At 46.9% G+C, this 20,967-nt stretch overlaps 1 protein-coding gene and 1 long non-coding RNA gene across 14 annotated transcripts in view; one reads left to right on the top strand and one right to left on the bottom strand.

Annotated features, from left to right (window-relative positions):
* The window catches only part of LOC122188743, a 7,212-nt gene extending 5,354 nt beyond the window's left edge, over positions 1 to 1,858 (top strand). Inside the window, exon 4 of the long non-coding RNA XR_006181640.1 lies at positions 355 to 1,858. This is a non-coding gene — a long non-coding RNA (uncharacterized LOC122188743). The remainder of the gene's footprint in view (positions 1 to 354) is intronic.
* Positions 902 to 20,967, bottom strand: part of PTPRS (protein tyrosine phosphatase receptor type S) — an 88,371-nt gene continuing 68,305 nt past the window's right edge. For 7 of the 13 annotated variants that reach the window (XM_042887300.1, XM_042887298.1, XM_042887297.1 and 4 more), the window contains 12 exons: positions 15,268 to 15,365; positions 12,802 to 12,925; positions 10,081 to 10,256; positions 9,409 to 9,528; positions 9,129 to 9,283; positions 7,164 to 7,449; positions 6,544 to 6,722; positions 6,153 to 6,279; positions 5,946 to 6,071; positions 4,673 to 4,827; positions 3,758 to 3,893; positions 902 to 3,219 (listed from right to left, as the gene is read on the bottom strand). In XM_042887300.1, the coding sequence (XP_042743234.1) occupies positions 3,151 to 3,219; positions 3,758 to 3,893; positions 4,673 to 4,827; positions 5,946 to 6,071; positions 6,153 to 6,279; positions 6,544 to 6,722; positions 7,164 to 7,449; positions 9,129 to 9,283; positions 9,409 to 9,528; positions 10,081 to 10,256; positions 12,802 to 12,925; positions 15,268 to 15,365 (1,751 nt within the window). In that variant the 3' untranslated portion in view covers positions 902 to 3,150. Of the gene's footprint in view, positions 3,220 to 3,757; positions 3,894 to 4,672; positions 4,828 to 5,945; positions 6,072 to 6,152; positions 6,280 to 6,543; positions 6,723 to 7,163; positions 7,450 to 9,128; positions 9,284 to 9,408; positions 9,529 to 10,080; positions 10,257 to 12,801; positions 12,926 to 15,267; positions 15,366 to 19,211; positions 19,260 to 20,967 lie in introns of all 13 variants that reach the window. The other 6 variants (XM_042887299.1, XM_042887292.1, XM_042887290.1 and 3 more) reach the window with 1 other exon arrangement.

Consider the following 20,967-nt stretch of genomic DNA (forward strand, 5'->3'; position numbering starts at 1 on the left):
GGGTGCCAAAATGCTTGCTGTTGCTGCTCTGGTAGGGAGGACTGGTACTGGCACAGCACATCTATAAAGGCAAGAGTGGGGAAACCCGATGCAGAAACACTCATTACCCCACCACTTCCATCTCTCAGCGGTGCTTTCCTGCTTAGCACCTCTGTCTGTTGTAACATGGAAGAAGTACAGTGCTGGTGCTGGACTGAGTGCATTGTGATGTCAGGGAGACCTAGGACAGCTGTGATTTGGTTCATAGCTGCGCATCTTGCTCAGATGGACTTAGTGTTTTTTGAGTGGCTCATGTTAAAACTGTGAATGTATCTAAGCTCTGTGCTTCAGTGTTGCTGTGCCATTGTGTCACAGGTAATGGAAGTGTGGTCACTGACCATGATGGTAGAGGAGCTGTGTCCTGCTGCCTCTTCCTCGACTATTCCCTTCACTGCAGACATGGGAACTCTGGCAGTAATGAGGGAAACCTCCATCTGTCTCATCCATGTGCTTCCACTGTGATCTTCAGCTTAGAGAAAGTAAGTGTGATTCTTCCCTGAAAAATACCGGCCTGGTCTGGTGGGAGGTGTCCCTGCCCACAGCAGGGGCTGGAAGTGGGCATCCTAAAGGTCCCTTCCCCTCCAAACCGTTCTATGATGACACCCAAACTAATGGTACGCATACGCCTGTGTCACTGCAGCTATTTTGCTAAATGCTTACCAAATGAGGTTGTTTCTTTGCAACAGTATGTTTGACTTGTAACAGTGGTCTGTTTTTAAAAAGAACTCAAGGACAGCAGAAAAAGAGCAACCTGGTACCTGTTTGCATATGCCAACAAAGAAGGATTTTGCAGCTGCTGCATTACACAGAGCAACTGCTTCATTCATTGCCTGCTCCTAATAACAAACAGGTGCAGTCAGCATTTCAGACAATCTTCCTTTAATACAAAGTCAATATATCTACATACACTGTGGTATGAAAACCACTTAATGTTTCAGTTTGAAATAACAGTGTGAAAGCAACAGCACTTTGCTCTCATACAAAGAAAAAAAAAAAAACCTTCCCCCACCCCACCCCAACTCTTCCAGTAAGATTTTGCTGCAACATACTTAGAAATTTGGGCAACTTTTACACAAATAAGAAGTAAAATCTTGAAGAAGCTTCTTGTTGGTTTTTTTTTTTTTTCTTCAGTTAAAGGCAGGAAATGGATTGTTGTGGGGTTTTCTGGGTAGCACTGGATGGCAATAATTACCCCTTCTAGGAAAAAAAAAGCCACAGGCAAGCAGTGTTCTGGGCAGTGCATCTTTTCCAACATGCTGTCCTCTGTGCACTTCTGCAAGGAAATTCCTTGTACCCCTGTTACATGTATCGTATCTTCACACCAGTGCATGGACAGTTAGGCTCTTACCTCCGTTACACTGCTGATGTTTGAAAGCTGTGTGCTTGCCCACGTGTGCCGCACCTCTGAAGCTGCTGTATTTTCGTCTTCAGTCCTAAGACATGGGCATTTTTTTTAATCTCCCAATTCACCCCTGGCCCTGGTAGGAGGGAGCAGCACGGCCACAGCTGAAGGGGAGGAGGTTGACACTGCCACCAGGTCTGGGCCTGCCTGCTGATCTCACACACTTCTGAAGACACGTGATATGTCTGAGATTTTAAACAAAACAAACAAAATAATCCAGAAAGGACATTTTGTTCTTACATGAGCAAGTTAAACCTTTTAAATGGTAGAAAAGCAATATGTAGAAGTAGCAATTTGCACTGCATTTTTATATATCACAGCCATTACACGTAACATTTCTACAGTGAAAAAATAGACTGTCTTTGAACATAATATGAACAAATAAGCAATTTTTTCTTTTAAATTCATTGACTGATATTCTTTGTCTTTAAAAAAAAAAAAAAAGGAAAAAATACACTATTTAAAAAAAAGGTAATGTCACTTGTTACAGTTACATCGATACTTTAAAGAAAGCCACTCACAGTTATGCCATTGAATGCATCTTACTTGATCTTTCCCAGTTATTTCTACAGCTAGGGCTGGTTCGTTGCTGTGCCCATGGGCTTGGTGTGAAGTGGTATGGAGGCAGTCCTGAGGCAATCTCTGTGTTGCTCCCGGAGAGCCACTGCATCCGCAGGTGAAGGTTTGGCAGCAAGAAGCAGTTGGCTATATGAGCTAAGTGTCCTAAGGGTGCTTCTCTGGCTCCTTTCAGAGAGATGCTTCTGGCCTTCTGTGGCAGGAACTGGTGGGGAGGCACAGCTGCTTGCAGCAGAAGTGGGGTTGTGTGCATGTGCAAAGAGAATGGGAAAGGGGCTGCCTTTCTGTCTTGGGTGTCCCACCACTGCCTGCTCAGTGCCTCCCTGGAGCTGGATGTGCTGAAAAGGGAAGCGAATGCAGCCCAGCAGAGCTGCCACCTCTGCCTGTATGCCTGTGTCAAGGGGACGGGGCTGTGCCACGGCCAGGTCTGGGTTTTCCTCTCTCTCTTTCTCTCTAATTTTAAATATCCTAAAAATAAATTTTGGAATTAGAAGAAATGAGGAATGTTCTAAGTAAGTGTTCAAAGTGTGAGCTATAAAACCTCTCGCGTGGCAGGGGCACACAGTGAATGCTGTTTGCAAGGTGCCTGTAAGCCCAGAATCATCCCACTGTTGATACTGAAGACTCCAGCTGAAAGAACTCCTGACCCTACATTTGCCTAAGTGTTGAGATTTAGTTCCTGAACATTTACAGAACACCTTCAATTCTGCAAGTGACTTCCTTTAAAGACTGCCAACTATATTAGTAAATAAACTGAACTCTAATGATGTAACCGAAGTCGGTTTCCTTCCCTTCTCCAGCGGTAACGTTTTGCAAGGTGTGTTTTAGCTTTTGGATCTCTTTGATGATGTCCATACATCCTTCACAGCGAACACCACTTGAGGTAACAAGAGCAGTTCACCACTTAAAGTAGTCCATCAGCAACCTCCTGAGCTGCCTCTTCACGGTCCAGGCTACAACATGGAGTTCCTGAAGGGGTGTTCCTTTCAATCCTTCCCCCTGCTCCCCAACGCATTGTCTGGATGAAAAGGTACTTCTTCTGATTCAGTTTGTAAGTTCAAGCGCTCCTCCTGGGTCAAAAGAGGCCTTCCAGGACTTAAGTGGTTGACAGAGTCTGCACAACAGATGGCTTTTTATGTTGCATAGTGATCGAAACTTCCCAGATATTCCAAAGCTGCCTGGTAACAGAACTGGTATTCATCCTACAAATGAAAAAGAGCAACAGTGCTTCAGCTTCAGAGGTTACAAGAATTCAGGATACCCACCCTGCTTAGCAGCTGGCATATACCTGGGCAGCAACCACACACAGATGTGTTTATTCGCAAAGAGGGGTGAACTACAGTGAAGGGAAATCCCTTTATTGCTTGTGCATCTTATACATAGCAGCCCTCCTGTCACCAGCCGTACTGTCCCTGCAGCCAAAGTGGGCTGTGATTAGGGGCAGGTGAGCGTCCCTTAATTCAGAGGCAGGATGAGATGAGACTCAAAGCTGGCAGACTGGGATGAAATCTTCAGGAAATTTTATAAAATAAAGCCTATTGTTGTTTTTTTTTTGTTCGATTTTTTTTAAACAGTATAAGTAAAGCCAGGAGTACAGCCTGGGCTTGCTTAGTTAGGGCTCTTCAGTTAAATGTTTGCATGTGATTAGAAAGACAAAAAGCCTCCTCCCCTCAGCTGAGGGATTGCTCTGCAAAGGTCCGCTAAGCTGAGATAGAGGAAGGGTTTGCCATTCCACCTTACCTCTGTTTGCACCATAGCAGGTCGTTGTGTTCGCAGCATCTTCACTGTCTGGAAAATATCTACAACACCCTCATAACGCATTCTTTCCAGGACGATACTGAGTGTGATGAACACTCCAGTCCTGCCCACCCCAGCACTGAGAGGAAAAAAACAAAACGATATGTTACAGTCATGGTGCAACATATTGACATGTTCCTGTGCCACTGAATGGCTTGGGTTGGAAGGAACCTTAAAGACCACCTGGTTTCAAGCCCCTGTTTGGGGCAGGATTGCGAATGCTGAGGTTATGATAGGGTATATAAGGGTGGTAAGGCTGTGTCTTATGAACACAAACATATTAGAAGTGGAAAGCTCAGTCAGTCCTCCAAGAGGACAGCATCGAAGTGTTTGAGAGAGTGACAGAAATAAAACAAGAGCATCAGCTCTGGGTAGCTGTAAACAGCATTCAGTATGAAAATTATTATTAATTATATAAATATATTATTAATATATTTATATTAATATATTATTAATTATATATATATATATAATTAATATGTAACATCATGCTTTTTGTATTAAATAATTTTCTTTTGCCCGTGGGGAAGAAATTGTAATTCTTGCTATCAGTAAGCCAGACTAGCATTGTTAGATATGGGCTAATACTGGAAATAAAATACTTAAAATTCTTCTGCAATGAAATACTGATTCCCCTGTCCTGCAGAGCATCAGCATTTCATACCTCTCATCTGGTTAGAAAACCCTTGTGAGCACTGCCCAGCTCTGAAGGGTTGGCAAAAGTGAAATCCTTCACCACCCCAAAAATCTGCCTGCAAAGATGGAGTGGGAAAGGAGGGAGAAATCTGCAGCATTTTAGTTCCTTCTGCTCTTTTGCATCCTCAGATTAATTACATGTTTCTATTCATACATGCCTACCTGCAGTGTACAGAGATGGGGCCATCCTGGCCAAACTGTTCCTTGGTCTTGTGTACCTGTCCAATGAAATCAATAAAACCTTCCCCTGATTTTGGCACTCCTTGTTCTGGCCAGTCAGTGAACTGGAACTGACGAACAGTTCTTGACTGACCGTCCTGGGGAAAAAAACAACAGCAAGTAAAACATGCTGTATTTGTGTTACGAAATACAAAAGGCAACCTTCCCCCCATCCGCCTTACATGTTTTGCTGGTAGTTCATTAGGGGACACAAAAAGTCAAACCAACTTAGTGTTGAAATTAATATATAATGATGAAGCTGCTCATCTTGCACTTGACATTTTTGGAGTTCGTTTGTCAGTGCAGATCTATACTCCTGGCAGGTGTCCTGAAAGCTCCAACCACTGCAAATACTGCACAGATGGAGTCTTCAGCAAAGGAACATTCAAGGTGAGGTGATGGCCTCTCTATCAATCTTCAGGAAGAGTTGCCATAGTGTCAGAATTACAGCTGACAGGAAGATAAATCTTGTTCTGCCATGACTGACAAAGCATCCTCCTTCTCAACCTTGCAAATAGAATTATCAGGTTCTACAATTCTGACAACCTCAATAGCAGAGGAAGCTGCTTTGAGAGCGAGGGTTACGTTTGCTAAACAAGTCTCAGAAGGCTCTGAAATGTTCCCTTGGAAGAGAAATATGACATTGAATATAAAATTGAGTGAATGTGCCCTTTGAATGTTGTAACGGTAGCTCCTCTTGAAACCAGGAGAGAAGCATACATTTTCTGTAGGACAAAGAATATCCTTCGCAAGCTGTGTTGTTATTAGCTGTTTGAGGAGACAGTATTTTCTGCTTTTGTTTCAAATAAGCTGAAAGCGAAAACACAAACCTGATGTATTTCTGACAGTGACTGACTACTGTGATTAGTGAGCAGAGGTCAGAAAACTACATTCAGTTTTTTAAGTACAATTTATCTGTGGTTGGGTGTTGTGTTTCTCATCACAACTTATCTCTCCTCCACTGATGATAAGCCCAGAAGCATTTACACCTCAGTCTTGTAGGGGCGAAAGCAAACTGCTTTGCTTTCTGTAAGCCATACAGAATCACGGAATTGCTCGGGTTAGAAAAGACCTTCAAGATCTTCAAGTCCAACCTCAACCTAACCATACTATCCCTAACTCCAGTCTCCGCCCGCGTATGTTTGAACCACTCCAGCCTACCCCTTTTCTTACTGTTACCCTTGCAAGCGCAGACTACACATTGTACAGCACTTACCCTGGCATCGGTGACCTTGAATTCTCGTAGGATGTACTGAGGCATGTTGTATTCAGCCATGGGATCTACTACAAAGTACTGGTACCGAGCAGAGCGCTCTGCTGGCCAGTACTGATGGCACTTTTCCTGTCGGGGAAAAGAAATCTCTCTGTTAGCCCTAGTGCTGCACACTTCTCTCTCTTACTTTCTCCTTTAGAGAACACTCACCCGCCCCATCTCGCGAAGCTTAGTCAACATCACAACAATGGTGGAGTTGTTCTCCCATAGCATCCGCCAGAAGTCTTCAGTGGTCTCTGCCAGGGGCCCTTGAGTAGCAATGTACGCCTTCTGTTGTCTGAAATAGAGCACAAACCTGAGTAATGAATCAAGACTTGAACAAAACTTTCGCAGCACACATACAAAGGCTGAAAAACAGGAAAATAGAAGTGCTAGGGCAAGCTGTAGGCTTATAATAAATAATAAATGACAGAACAACAGACCACCAGTGGTATGACCTTGTCCATCCCTTGGTCCTTCTGCATCCTCAGAACCACACAGAAAAATCAGACTGCTAAGTTCACACCCTGATAGTGATGGGAGGCAGCAAGGTGCTGTTTACCTGTAGCCATCGATAAAGCTGGCATTGATGTAGTCTGACCCCTCCACTCCTCGGATGGGCTGAAGGCAGACCCGCGTTGTCTCATATGGCATGATGTTGACAAGACGATTCTTGAATTTGTTGCATGGGAGATTGGCACTGATGAACCTGGAGGTGTGGGCTTTGGAGTTGGCGAGGCGCTGAAGGCAAAAGCAGAGTCACAACCATTTACTCAATTCCTGACTGCCCCACATTTGCCTGGGCCGCACGGCAGTCTGTTTACCTTGTCCTCCACATTCCATCATCCTGTTCTACCTTGCAAGCCCTCCATTTCTGGAGGATGGAATGCAACACATTTCTCCCAACAAAACATTTAAAAACCCAGTCTAAGGAGGGAGTAAATTCAGTGTAGGTTCCAAATGACAAGACAAGCCTCCTGCAGCAACAGCTAATTCTCTCTGGGAATTGCAGAGGCAGAAGTCAAAGGCGTAATTACTTCTCTAACATGGAACTGAAGAGTTTCTGTCAACCTTGTAAAAGTTCCCTGCCTGCTGCATGAGTGCCAAGGGGACAAGAGCTCTCATGAGGAGTGTAGAACTTTCCCCAGTCACTGCTGCCCTCATTCAAGCATCTGCCTTTACCTTAAACTCCAGCTCCATGCCTGTCACGTGCTCTCCAACTTCAATCTGCGCCAGCTTCTGGATGTACGTGTAGAGATTCCTAGCTGGGACTTCTGTGTTGCCGCACGCAACGGCCTCAAGCAAGGCATCGTGTATAAAGCTGTACTGATCTTCTGTCTGTACCATGTAGTTCCGCTGTGACCGCATGAGGGTAACGTGCCCATAAATGTCCACTGTCTTCTCATGTTTTATCCTCTCTAGCATGGCATCAATCACAATGAAGCAGCCGGTCCGTCCAACCCCCGCACTGAAAGTAAAGGGGAGAAAACTGAGTGATGGAGAATTCTCCCACTGAAGAGCGATTCCAAAAAGAGACCCATGAGTGAGGAGTCTTCCTCTCATACAAACCACAGTAATCATGGGGTAGAAATGGATACAAGGCAGACAGTGAACAGCACACACTCAGTGAATGGGAAGGAACTGAAACCTTGTAAATGCAGCTATTGAAGAACTGAGGCAGAGGAATTCTTAGGAACCAGAACATACCTAAATGTTTTGTCCATCTGTTCTCTGTGGACTCCTGTGTTAAGGGAACCTGCCTAATCAAACTGGCCTTGCTGGTTCTAACACATCCCAATTTACTGTGTTCAGATAAAAAAAACAACAAACTGTTGTGAGGATTTGGGACAGTGCAGGCTAGTAATGATACTGAAGTTACAGCTCCTCCAAGTCCGTGCAAATACAGTGCTGAACAGGGGCTGTAAAGCTGCACCTTATTACCTTTCCATGCCAACCTGCCTTGCTTCTAATGCCTCTTCATCTGTAACATCTTCATGACGAGCTCTCCTGGCAGACATAACTATGACAGTGCTAGGAAGGGGGCTTGAACAAAGGGCTAGCACAACCTAAGGGCTTAAAAAGCCCATTTAAGCACTAAAATCTTTCAGCAGCTGAGAAACAACTGATGTTGTAATGAGTAACATGCGTCACCTCAATTTCTAAATGTTTTTGTGCACTGAGGTAACATCGAACTTGCATGTAATGGCATTTGTGAATCAGCAGGGCTCTGAGGGTCTATGCACTTCCACTGCTAATAAAGGGTTTTCTTTTACTGTTCGGTGCACTCCTTTTTTCCACAAAGCCCCCTTGATCTCCATTAATTAGACTGCCTAACCTGAACCAAGCAGGTGACAGGAGCTTTGGCAAGAATTTAGCAGCCGATGTGGGAGCTGGTTCCTGCACACCAGGAGCTGACAGCTCTCTATTCATTTTCTGAGAGGTGCACTATAATTGCCATCTGCAAGGTTAGTGATAAGTTGCCCACTTACAAGGACTGTTTAAATAGCGTTCTCTAGGAGAGGCAGGATTAGCTTCCCCAACAGTCTGCACAATTCAGATGTCTTTCCTCAGTGCTGAGTAACCTGCAGGCTTCTCCGCAACCTCCCAAGGAATGCAGGGATTTATCTAAGCTCAGACTGCAAGTGTTCCTCTTTGGCTTGTAAATTGAATTAGGGAATGCTACCTGCCCAGGGGGGCCATCAGTTTGTCATTATCAGAATGGCTGCAGCACTTGAGAAAAAAAAAAAAGAAAAAGAAAAGGTCTTTCAATCACTGTCAGCCATCCCTCTGACAGCCCAGGCACCTCTGCCTCTCAATTGCCAGTTCAGCAACGCAGAGCAGCTTCTGAGGTTGCACTCGAGCTTCTTCATTCCCTGCTGTAACAAGAAACAACCCCTACACACAAAAGCAGATGTCAGTTCAGCACAAGGTGCTCCTGTTGCTGACAAGATCTGAGTGATACAGTTAAAATTCTTCACCGCATGAAAGGCCAAGTATAGTTGTCAGATGCTGGCTGGGAGCCCTCTTTACAGGACAGCTCTTACCTGCTGGGTACTATACACGTCTCCAAGGCACAAATCAACATTCTGAAATTTCACTTCCCTTTCAGAGAGCCCCAAGCAAGAGTTAAGTGTGGGAAATCAGTACCTGCAGTGCACCACAATTGGACCAGCATCAGGGGGGTTGCAGGTTTTCACTCGTCTCAGGAAGGCCAGGAATGGGGTGGGGTACTCAGGTACACCGTGGTCTGGCCATGCTGTGAACTGGAACTGGCGGACCTCCCGCTTCTCACTGGAGCCGTTCTGCAAAGATAAAGTCCACCAAAAGTCATGAGCAGTAGCAGCACAATGTTGTATCTTGCCCATGCTGGGTAAGGAGGAGAATGTGCCCACCTCTTGGAAAGAAACAGGAGCAGGAGAAAGCTCACCTTATGCAGGGAGAATGTTCGAACGCAGAATGTGGCCAATTCAATGGTATCGAGTAATGTCACTTGAATCATCCCATAGGTGTCTGTACCTCGACCTGGCCAGTATTGGTCACACTTTATCTGGAAGACAGAAAGTACTGCTGAATGCTGGAACAGAGTAGCTCATTCCAAAGGTGAGTAATATTACAATGAAGCTGGCAAGGTCAGACAGGAGGGAAGGCTCAACAAAAATCCCCTTCCAGAGTACCACAACAGGGAGACACGTGGCATGAAAAGCTCCTACTGACTAAGCAGAAGCTTCTGACACACCACATCAGTCATGTGGACAATGGACTGGAATGATCCTGAAGATTGGAGTGAACTTACTCGGGCTCATTAAACAAGAGAAGTGAATTTGAAACGTGCCACAAGATTAACTCCAAGGCAGACCTACAAAGTGATGGGACCGAGTTTCCCCTTCTCTTGCAGCTGAAAAGGCTGCAGCTTTCCAGGGTGAAATTCCTTTTATTTTTAAGGAGAGAACCACTGAACTTTCAGTGTGCTGGCAAAGAAGGTAGAGATCCCCCACTAACATCAATGTGGGCTGCAGATCAAGGAGACCTACCCTTCCCCAGCCCAACTGTCCAGCCCCCCAGGATTATGATAACCAGTCATCCCTCTCGTGCATCTTACCCGTGATTTCTCCTCCAGCTTAGTCATCATAACAATAGTAGCTGAACGCTGCTCCCACACCATCCTCCAAAAGTCCCCAAACGTCTCTGGCAGAGGCCCCTGGGTGGCAATGTAGGCATTCTGCTTCCGGTAGCCATCAATATAGTTGGCATTGATGTAATCGCTACCCACAATTCCTGTATTAAATAACCAAAAGCGAGTCAGTGGGTTGTGCAGGACAAGACTGAAAGCACAAGGTGGTCTTCACAGGTATAATGTCTGAGGGGCTTCCCCTGGAAAAATACCAGAGCCTTCATGGCTGCTGGGACCTCTTTGCAAGTTCTTCCCATCTGGAGTTGGAGATCTGCATTACTTGAAGACAAAACTTCTAGCAGAAGTTGATAAGGAGACCAAAGATCAAACTTCAAAACTATATTCTTCTTATTGGTGTTACTAACAGCAGCAAAAGCACTGGCTTACAGCTCTTGTTGCACTGGTATCAAACAAGACAAGAGAAGCCCATGTTCTAGAATGCCCAGAGTCCAGGTAGCGAATGCAGCTGGCTGATGCACTGTGCAGTCCATAGTCTATTTCCAGCTACAGCTGGATAAAGTAACGAATAAAACCAGGCTGGATTCAGCCAGTAAAGGCTTTGAAATTACAGGCTTTGACTTGCTTTAAATTGCCCGCTGTCATTTTTATTTTTTCTATTTGCATGAGTTACAGGCTATTGAGTTACAGCTGCCCGCTTGCATCCTTGTTTAATGGCTCTGCTATGAGTGGCAGAAGACAGTGCCAGAGTGATGAGGGTGATTGGGATGTGGCAGGAGAAAGCTGCTCTGAAGTTAAAATGGACACTGGCACACACTCAGGTTCAGCTATAGAGAGCCTCCAAGACTGGCACGGACAATTTGGACTGTTTGGAAAATTGGCCCATTCCTAATTACAGCTGAGCAGTTGGCCGGGCTGGCAGGTTTCTGCCAACCTAAGATTAACTCAGCATAGAATGCTTAACTCGTGTCCCGAGGGGGAGCTCAGGGTGGGAAGCTGTACCAATATGAAATTGGGTTGCTAGTCCTCATCCCTCTGTAGCAATAGGCGCTGCTTCTTCTATTGGCTAGGTATGATCCACACTGAATTGCCTGCCAGTCCTCAAGGGTACTCAGTAATTTCAGCTGCTGGTGAAAATGGCTTTTGATTAAATTTCTGGAGGGTTCCCCTCCCCCATTACTTCCCAATCTGAAATTTCAGAGGGGAAGACGGCTGTGCAGCAGCAGCAGGAACACGATCAAGGCTGAGCTTTTGGAATTAATCTCCTCTCCAGCCCTCTTGGGTCCACTCTGTAATTTAAAATGGTGGCCATGAGCTTCTGCACTGTTTTGCTGCATGACAGGGTCCAGTTACAGAGAAGTCACTGAATTAAAGCCACTACTTCTCCCTGACCAAGCAGACAGTGACGATCTGCAGCCCTGACAAATCCAGATTTAAAACAAAGGGAAAGCAACAACTAACTCCTCCAACCCCTTTCATCTTCCAGTGCTCAGTATAAGACACAGCCAAGACAAGCCAGAACCTCTCAGGTATTTGGACATTAACACACTGGACACACACTGCTGTTGGTCCCCACGATGCCTGCAGCCATCCCTGCTCTCTGCTCTCTTGAGGGCAGAGCTCATCCCAGTGTCCTTCAGTTCTACACTCGTGCTCTTCTTTTCAATGACAGGGCAATGTTTTAAAGACTTGGCTTGCTTTGGCTCATGCAATATTAATCTCAGATAAAAAACAAGCTAGCAAAACACAGCCAGCTCCACAATGAGAAATGTTTAACATCTGTAACGGCAGACAAGAACAATCCAGACTGGTTCATTTGATGGCAAATCATGATCTTTTGTAACCTCAGAACCAGCTGAGTCTCCCAGAGATACTCTGGCAGAGGGAGATTATTCTAGGCAATTCCCTTGTCAGGAGGGCTTCTGAATGAACCCCCCCCATTCACCACAGGGCTGTTTGTACATCTTCTCTGCTCAGATGCTCAGCTCTTGGCAAAGCAGTGGCCGCACACAGCACACCCATCTGCACAGCCACACGTGCCCTGAGAAAGATGAATATTATCTCAGCAGCAGTAACCAAAGCAGATCCCCTGCGAAACCCCATCTCCTCTCCACCGAAATCTCCTCTTATCATAGCGTGCATTTGGTCAAGAGCGATATTTAATGTAAATTTTCTAAGTATACCACCACTCACAGAAGATATGGGAAACAACTGATGGCTGACCAGGCTAATACCACATCCTTACTTTCAGTCCTCTGAGGCACTGCAGCAGGAGCTGTGTGTCACGTAAGCTCTACATTTCTACAACTCAGCAGCCGCATCTTTGCTGTGCTGCTGACACACACATCTGTGCAATTAGCCCTGTGCCTACTTCTCATTCATCTGCTGTACAGATGCATTCCACATCCACCACCACCCACTGCCCTGCTCTCCATAAAGCACTGTGTGGTCTGTATTCTTCCTGTTAGTCAGAAGCATATCACAAGGATCTCTAAGTAAAGTGAAGGCAGTTTCTTGATAAAGCAGCCTTTGAAATGAGAGACTGCAGCTACAGGGAATATGTCAGTATCAGAACGTAACAAATGTGTGGTGAACGCACGCGCCTCCTGCCTGCTGAACTCCGGGGGAGATGCTAAGAGAGCGGAGCCACCAGCCAGGTGGAGCTGCGGAGGAGCAGAGGTCGCTTCCTACCTTCGATGGGCAGCAGGATGACGCGCGAGTGGTCATAGGCGATCACGTTGGCGTAGCGGTTTTTGGGCTTGTTCACTTCCAGGTTGGAGTGCTCCCAGGTGAACTGCTGGCCGGGGTCAATGGACTGCAGAAATTGGGAAGGAAAAGACAGGAGTGAAAGGGGGGAAAGGGAACAAATCATGCTCCGAGTACCTTGCTCCACGTAGGACAGATCATGGCTCTGTAGATCTAGCTGAGGAATGCAGCATTCACCATTTTCTTCCGTCTAGAGCAGAGCCTTGCTGTGGAACAGCCCCAGCGCAGCGCACTCCATCCCATGACCCTTTGCCCTGAGCACATGGAGCAGCACCAGAGGAAATTCCTACCCTGGCACAATGCAGCAGTGGCAAAAGCATCGGCACAATTTCAGGCTGCAAAACAGATGCCCTGAATCATAGTTGTGTTCACAGAGTGGTGGCTGCGCTGCATTACTTACAGCCCTGAGCTACTGCTGCTGATAAACGGTGGGCAATTGGGAGAGAACAACAGGGACAATCACAGCAGGATGTATTTATGAAATGATGAAGAAGCTAAATCTGTGTGTGGTTAAACTAAACAGCCATTAAGGGGGCATAAATATACCACTGTCTTAATACCTGGGGAGGAAGACATGCAAGCAAGGATGAGGTTTATAACCATGTATGCAAGTAGGATGTGAAGCACTGGGGAAAAGGCAGCAGGGAATAGCAGCTGCTCCGTGAGAGTGCTACTCCACGAGAGGGCTCAGCGCGTCCCTCAGGGGCTGAAAGCACCAGGAAAGGGGCTGTGAGGGAGCATCGCCCCAGGCAGATGGGTAGGAGCTGGGCCTACAGGCCTGAACCAACATAATGTTTCCTAGAGGGTATAAAGGAGTAAACAATGAAACGTGCAGGAGAGAAAAATCCTTTGCCTGTCTGGGTGATTTATGCCAGGTTTTAAGGTGGTGGTTTTTTGTGTGTGTTTTTTTTTTTTTTTTTTAAGGTCCAGCTGTCCCAGATATGGAAATTAGGTTAATTACGTTTACCTCTAAATCCTCAGCCAGAGAATTAAATAAAACAAGGGCTTAATTCCTTCATCATTTTGCAGAGCCCTAGGGGTTTGCTTCAACTGGAGGCTTGGCAGGAGCAGGCTGAACTCTGCTCCCAGCTCTTCATTCCCCCTCTCCCTGCCTGCGCAGGCCCTGCGTGCACCACCTGCACCATCCTGCTCCCAACCCTTTGAGCACAACGAGCTCAGCCTTCACTGTGCCAACTCCCCAGCTCAGCTCCAGAAGCCACAGCAACAGCATGGTACAAAGCCACTCGAGGACAGCATCCCTTCTCACACTGAGCATTTCCAACTAATGGGTATTTATACTGTTGTAATGTGTCTGTTTGCTTTCTATCCCTCTAATCTCGCCTCACATTCATTTCATTAGTGATGTTTGTTTAGCTCTGGCTCTACCACTAGAGGAGGTTGTGCTGGAACAAAGCCAGGGCACTTGGGATATAGCAGGATGCAAATTAGTCTTTGAAGTCTGGATGGAGCCCATTAACGAGCTGCTCCCCCTGCGTGGGGTGAAAGACCCCAGCAGAGCTCCTGCACTGCACGGCCCCTCCTGGGTGCAGAGCTGTGACTGTGGGGCTGCTTCGCCCCTACTGCTGTTTGCAAGGCAGACAGGGCAGAAACATCCCAGAGAAACATTGCAGGAACTTTGTTCAGAACATATCCCCTCACTTGCTGCCTGCACACAGAACCAGGCAGTCTAGACTTGTTATTAGCCTAAAAATAGCCGGGCATTTTGTCTCTTAACAACAACAGGAACCAGTCACACGTTAGATCTACAATGAAAGCAGCTTGCACAGCGCTCACCCAGAAGCACTGGACACTCAGATGGGGATTAAGCAGTGCTAATGCAGCCACAGCAGTGCCAGGAGATGGAAGCACAGAGCTCAGTCCATGCCCCTGGCAACCACTTGAGCTGCATGTCTGGCAGCCACAGCTCTGCTCAGCTGCAGGAGCCCATTTGAGTATCCAAATATTAGCAAGGAGAAAAAAGAGCTCATTGGCTTCACTGGCCGCTGACAATGTCAGCTGTGGAGGAGCCACTGCCTGTCTCCCTAGCTTCTAGAGCCAGGTATCTCATCCCTCTGCTTCATCCTCTGCACATCCAGCAATGTGACAAAGCCATTCTCAAGGACAGCACCCCATCCCACCTGTCTAAAACTTTGGGAAGCACAACATGGCAAGATCTTCCCTCCATGCAAAGGAAAGTCTCGTGGATCAGAAGTCTTCTACCATCTGGAACTGAAACTAGGAAGTGCTTAATTTTAAAAATATAAATAGGTTTTTTATTTCAAGTGACCAGATCCTTAAAGTGAAGCTAGGTATGTTTGAATGAAGGCCTCTCTGAATTGCCTGATTTCCTGGCTCTGCAAACCCATGCACAGCACTCACTTTTGCTCATACCTCATACTCTTGGGATAATTTCAGGTTATCATTAGCTTTGAGATGCTCTGTGTGTTCAGCCAGCTCGGAAACAGGGATTGGTGGGTGGCTGAGCATACCTAAAAGACAAGACAGCAGGAAAAGAATCTCATTTAATAGTAACTAAAATTCACAACTGTCACACATTTTATAAGAAAGAAGAAACAAGAAAAGAAAATAAATTACAATGTAAGATCTGCAATGAAAGTAGGGAGGTTAGAAGAGAAGAATTCAGGGCTCGAAATTGTGTCCTTGGAAGTAAAAACAATAAAAAATAAAAATCACGGAAATAATTAAAAAAACAACAGTAAAATGAGTGTTTTCACAATGGCCCCTTTTTCAAATGCGTAAATCAGAGCAAAACAAAAAGTAAAATCTGAAGAGCAGATGTGCGTTAGTGATTCCAACAGTGGACTTAAAATGAGCAAATGCTGCCAGAGGAACCTACGCAGCAAATGGTACAGCACCCGCCATGACTGTAAACAAACTCCAACACAAAAGAAGGGAAGGGGCACAGATCCAGCCAACTGTGACCATGTGGGGCAGGGAAGGGGATGCAGATGGGGGAAGCAAAGGAGGCTTTTCAGGAATTGTCTGTAGCACACCAATGGCTCTGTGGGCTTCTCAGTGAGCTCATGGATGTGGTGGTCTTAACCCTCACTACCACAAGAACGCAGCCAGCTACGGAAATGCTGAGTGCTGGCTCCTCTTCCTTCTCGTGCACTGCAGAAGACCTTCCAGAGGTCCGTCTGAAGGGTCAGCTGTACAAGCCCCATCAGCAAACTCTGCTGTGAGTTCATTACCTTCTGTGTCAGACAGGCAGAAGATCTTTGTAACCCTCCTTAGTCTGGGGAATGGGAAACAATTCACTGGGGAGACCAACGCTTCACAACCCTAGTTCACCAGCTTCCCTGACAACAGCAGCTGTGCTCATACCGAGACAGAGAACAGAGCTTGTGTCCCTCAAGACCTCCTGGCACTGAGGGCCACACTGCAGCAGGCTGAAGGCAACCAGCCAGGAATGGGGCTGAGCAGCAAAGGCAGAGCTGTGCCTACGGTGCTCCTAGAAGGGCAGCTGGAGCTCTGGAAGGAGCAGGGACCCTTCTCATCTCATGATCTCGAAGAACTATACTACGAATCATGGTGGAAAAGCTCTCCATGCTTTGCTCATCTGCATTGGATCATGTTTTTCCAAAGCCTTCCTGTGCTGCCTGCCAGCTGATCCTGCTACAAATGCAGCCAGTGAGGGCAGCAGCACACGGAAAGGCCTTGGGCAGTGCCCCTGTGGGAAGGAGTGGAGAAGAAATGGAAGCCAGGGAGAATTTCGAGCCCCGTGGGTGTTGGGTGTGTGACAAAGCAGCGGCAGTGGCAGCAGCATGGTCAGATACTCCAAAATCTCAGCACAGAGATGGCAAAGCAAGCATGACATCCTCAGTTTTACAGTGAGCCCTGGAAGGACGCTGCCTCCCCCAGACCTGGGGGCAGGACACATCTGCCAGAGTGAGGGTCACAGCCACCACTCCAGTGCTCTTTTCTAAGCTATCTAGATGTCTCTTTTCAGCACAAGGAAGCTTACCCAAAAATGGAAGGGCTGTGTGGGGAGAACAGATCAAAAAAAACACCAGAAAACAACTCCCAAGTCTAGATTGGCTCCATGCTGTTCCACTGGCTAGCAGGCAGAACACACCTCCAGCTCACAGAGCATGGGCTCCCAGCACCTCCTGCCCCTTTCACCCAAAGGATTCCCCCTTTGCTTCCCACTAGAGCTGCCACCTGCTCCACACCAGGTGCAGACTGGGGCCATTCAGAGGAATCCTAGAATGGCTGGGTTGGAAGGGACCTGGAAGAACATCCAGTTCCAACCCATGCTCATTCTGCCCTGTCCTTCTGCATCTGAATGGAAGGGCTGAAGAGGACAGCAAACACACCTGGAGCTGCAGCATTACAGCAAAGCCGAGCCCTGCTCAGAACAACTCATGGCAACTCGGCTGCTGTCTCAGGTCTCTAGTCCTGCCACCAGCACCCAACTGCTGACAAACCCAGGGGCTGCTTGCTGAGGTGTGGTTAGAAACACAGCAGTGTGGATGAAATTCCAAAAAATGGACACTTAACATTAAAAGGAAAAAAAAAGAAGAGCAACCAGAAAGCCTGGTAGAAACAAGCAAGCAAGAAAAAAATCCATCAGATGCTCTTTGGCTCTGAAATCACAGAGCTGTAAGCATCATTCCCTCCGAGCACGGGGTCTGCCTGGGAAAGGCCCACTGCACCCATGTGCAGAGAGAAGTCGTGTCCCCTCTGAAGGCACTGCACAAGTTTCCTTAAACAACCTTCATGAGATACGGTCAGTGTGCCCAGTGCCTGAAAATCAGCTCTCTTTGCCAGGGACCGCTGTGTGTCCACCTCCCACCACTGCAACAGCTCTGGCTGAGAGCATGTGGGAGCTTATCTGGTTTTGCTGCTGTTAAGGACAGGAATCTCCTGGTAGGATTGATTTCTGGGGCTCTTAATAATAAAACAAAACTGGAAACCTTTGCAGTAATAAGCACTTCACTGGCCAGAACACCAAGCACACTGGAATTCCCACAAAAGCTGAGGTGGAGTTTGATATTCAATGAGCCAGGAGCAGCGCTTTCCAGCAGTACCAGCCGGTCTCAGCTGAAGCTCTTTTGACTGCTTTAATTAACAACTCCCCTTAGTCAAGAAGGATGTGGCTCCAGGTTTCCCAGCTCAGTGACCCCTGGCAATAGGGGCGGCAGAAGGAGCCCTGGTGTGGGCTGAAAGAACACACAAAGCCTTCAGGTGTTCCAGTGAAGGGGCTGAGAGGAGGCAGCAGGTGCACTGAAACAGTACTGGCGGGAGGATTCAAAAGCAACCAGAGTGGTGTTTGGAGTAAGCTATTCTGAGGACTGTCCCAGCTCTCACCTCCCAGACCACCAGCAGCATCTGCAATTCTTCACATTTGCAAGATAAAACCTCCCATCTATCCATTATTTCCCTGCCCAGCACAAAAAAAAAAAAAAAAGCCCCTATCACTCAGCAAAGCCAGGATCTTTGCTTCTAATGGGGATGAAGTCTTTCAGAGCTGCTCTCATCTAACATTTCAATCACTTGAATCTCTCTAATCTTATCACAAAAGACTTGATTCTCTGTGCACCAGCCAACTCACCAGCAACGTCACCCTAACATCTGTTCCATGGGTCAGAGCCCGTCTCTTCCCGCACAGCGACTGAGGCTGGATGGCACTGCATGAACCCACGGGCTGCGGAGGGCCCTGGAGAAGCCTCTGGTCTTTGTGCTGCTGGAACAAGTCGCTGCCAAGGAACAGGCACCTGCCACAGATGGGCAAAGGCCCCTTCCCCATCTACACAGAAAGATGCCCACATGGCTCTTCCCAAAGAGAGGGCATCGTTAGCTGCATCTCATTTCCTCCTTCCCCACGTTATGAAGCAATGAACACAAAACCACAGGCACACACACATACAGGGCTCACATGCTGGTGCACAAAATATCACTTTCTGTCCAGGAATAAGTACGAGGGACACGTAGCCAAGCTTCAGAAACGGAACATCATTGACAATGGGGAGAAAAGAGAGCCCTGAAACACACATTCTTATCCTCAGAGAGACACGGAAGGATGGACAGTGTCCCATACTGCTGCTGAGGGCTCTATCCTTTACGCTGCTGCTACTGCCCATGTTGTGCAAAAGGCCTGATATTTGGTACTGTAAAACTGGAAGCGCTGTTCAGACAAACAGATGGCACAGAAAAGGGATGAGATGGGCAGACACTGCAGGAATACAGAGAATTCAGCAAAAATAAAAAGTAACAGGAACGAAACAGAACTGGAAAGGAAAGCGATAGAAGAGGAAAAAATAATTATGGGGAAAAAATGAAACCAACAGGAACAAAAACACACAGGAACTAACTTTCAAAGTCAAACTCAGGGTCACTGAGAGGGCTGCTCAGACCAGAATCTGCAGAAAACAGTAAAAAAATAAAAATAAATAAAATATACACTTTCTGAAAAATTTCATGCTAAAGCAAAAAACAAAACAAAACAACATAAATCTAAAGAGGAAAAGAAAGTTATTTTTTGTGCTGATAAGGCAAGGACAGGCTCTTTAAGATTTGTGCTGCTCTGTCCTCTGTCTGAGCTGCTTGTGCCCGCTCCCATCCCCACATCCCCCCTCTGCTACCCCTCTGGGGACAAGACAGAGACCCCTCAACATGGAAACCTGCTGGAGAAGAGCCCACAGCCACCTATAAACCACAACAGACTTCACTCAGATGGCTTTAAGTCCAACAGCCCCTACAGAGCCTTCCACCTGAAAACCGCACCACAATCTGCCCATCATCCCCAGCACACTGAGATCAGAATTTCTGTCTGTTCCCTTTTTGCCCAATGGCTATCAGTGTGGGAGGCAGGTGATCACCTCTCCCAGATCCTTTCAAACATTCCATGGCCTTACAAACAGCAGCAGAGGAAATCAGCCAGCTATCTCGAGCTGGACAGCGTTACGAAGAAAAGTTGGCAGTATCCTTTTAAGGCTAGATAGGAGAAAACCTGGCAGCCTTTTTGAGATCTACGGACTTCTAGCTGAGTCCTAACAGCAGCCTTGCATGTCTCTGCTGCCTTTTACAAGCCTCTCAGATCAAGAATTCAGAGGTAAGCATGACCTAACTAGCAAAAGACCCATCCGTCTGTTGAGCACATTAACTGAAGCTAGGAAGTGCCTCTTCCTCAGCTGACTGCAGTCCTGCAAGGACAGGGAGAAATATTCAGTAAGGCAAACACAAAAAGCAGCACTCCCACTTGCCTCTTAGCATCCAGATTAAGCTGGATCTTCTATCTTTGCACTTATCCTAGAATCAGTTTCAACGAGCGCAGCTCTTTCCTGAGTCTCCAATCACCACTTGGAGCACTCACAGGCCAACCTCTTGTCTGCACCCAGCATAAACCACAGAGGCCAGACAAACACAAACTGCTGCTGAGCTGCAGCTGGAGACTCTCATAAGAAGTGGCTTATACAAACTTACTGTTGTTTATGCAAAGGGCAGCTGGGACAGCAGGATTCTGAAGTTTTCCAAGTTCTCCTGCTGCAGATCCCAAATACCTTCAGACTCTCCTGCAAGAGCACCACTGAGTAAGAGCTGATTTAGGGGTCCAGCTGCAGTTGAACTGCTCTTCATTCAGTCCCTGCATGCTGGATTAAACCTGCTTCCATCCTCTAGCTGAGACTCAATCTTTCCTACACTTGGATAGATACCGACATGCTGCTCCTAACTTTTTAGTACAAACGCCTCAGTCCAGCACTGTCCTTGCAGCTCCCTGAGGACCCCTGCTTTCTGAATACCTATTGGCTTGTCAGCCTTGCCCTAAGCAAACTCAGACAATGCTAAGGACAGGACTGGGATGGGGAAACAAAAGCTGCAGAAACATTACTAACAAGCACAAAACAGCAAAACAATACAAACAAACTGAAAACAATAGCCAGCCCCCCCCAAAAGCACAATTCCCTTTCCAAATCCTCAAGCACCAGAAGCAGAGGTCCATACCAGTGCACAGGCACTGCTCGGCATCACCACACGTGTGTGTACGAGGATGTGCCCGTGCTGGCCTGTGTCAGTGGTGGACTGCAGAAGTGCCATGCAGGCAGCTTAGACATGCATGTGCATGGGGAT

This window comes from Lagopus leucura, unplaced genomic scaffold, assembly GCF_019238085.1.
Source record: "Lagopus leucura isolate 7727_CA_CO unplaced genomic scaffold, USGS_WTPT01 Super-Scaffold_100076, whole genome shotgun sequence".
NCBI lineage: Eukaryota > Metazoa > Chordata > Aves > Galliformes > Phasianidae > Lagopus > Lagopus leucura.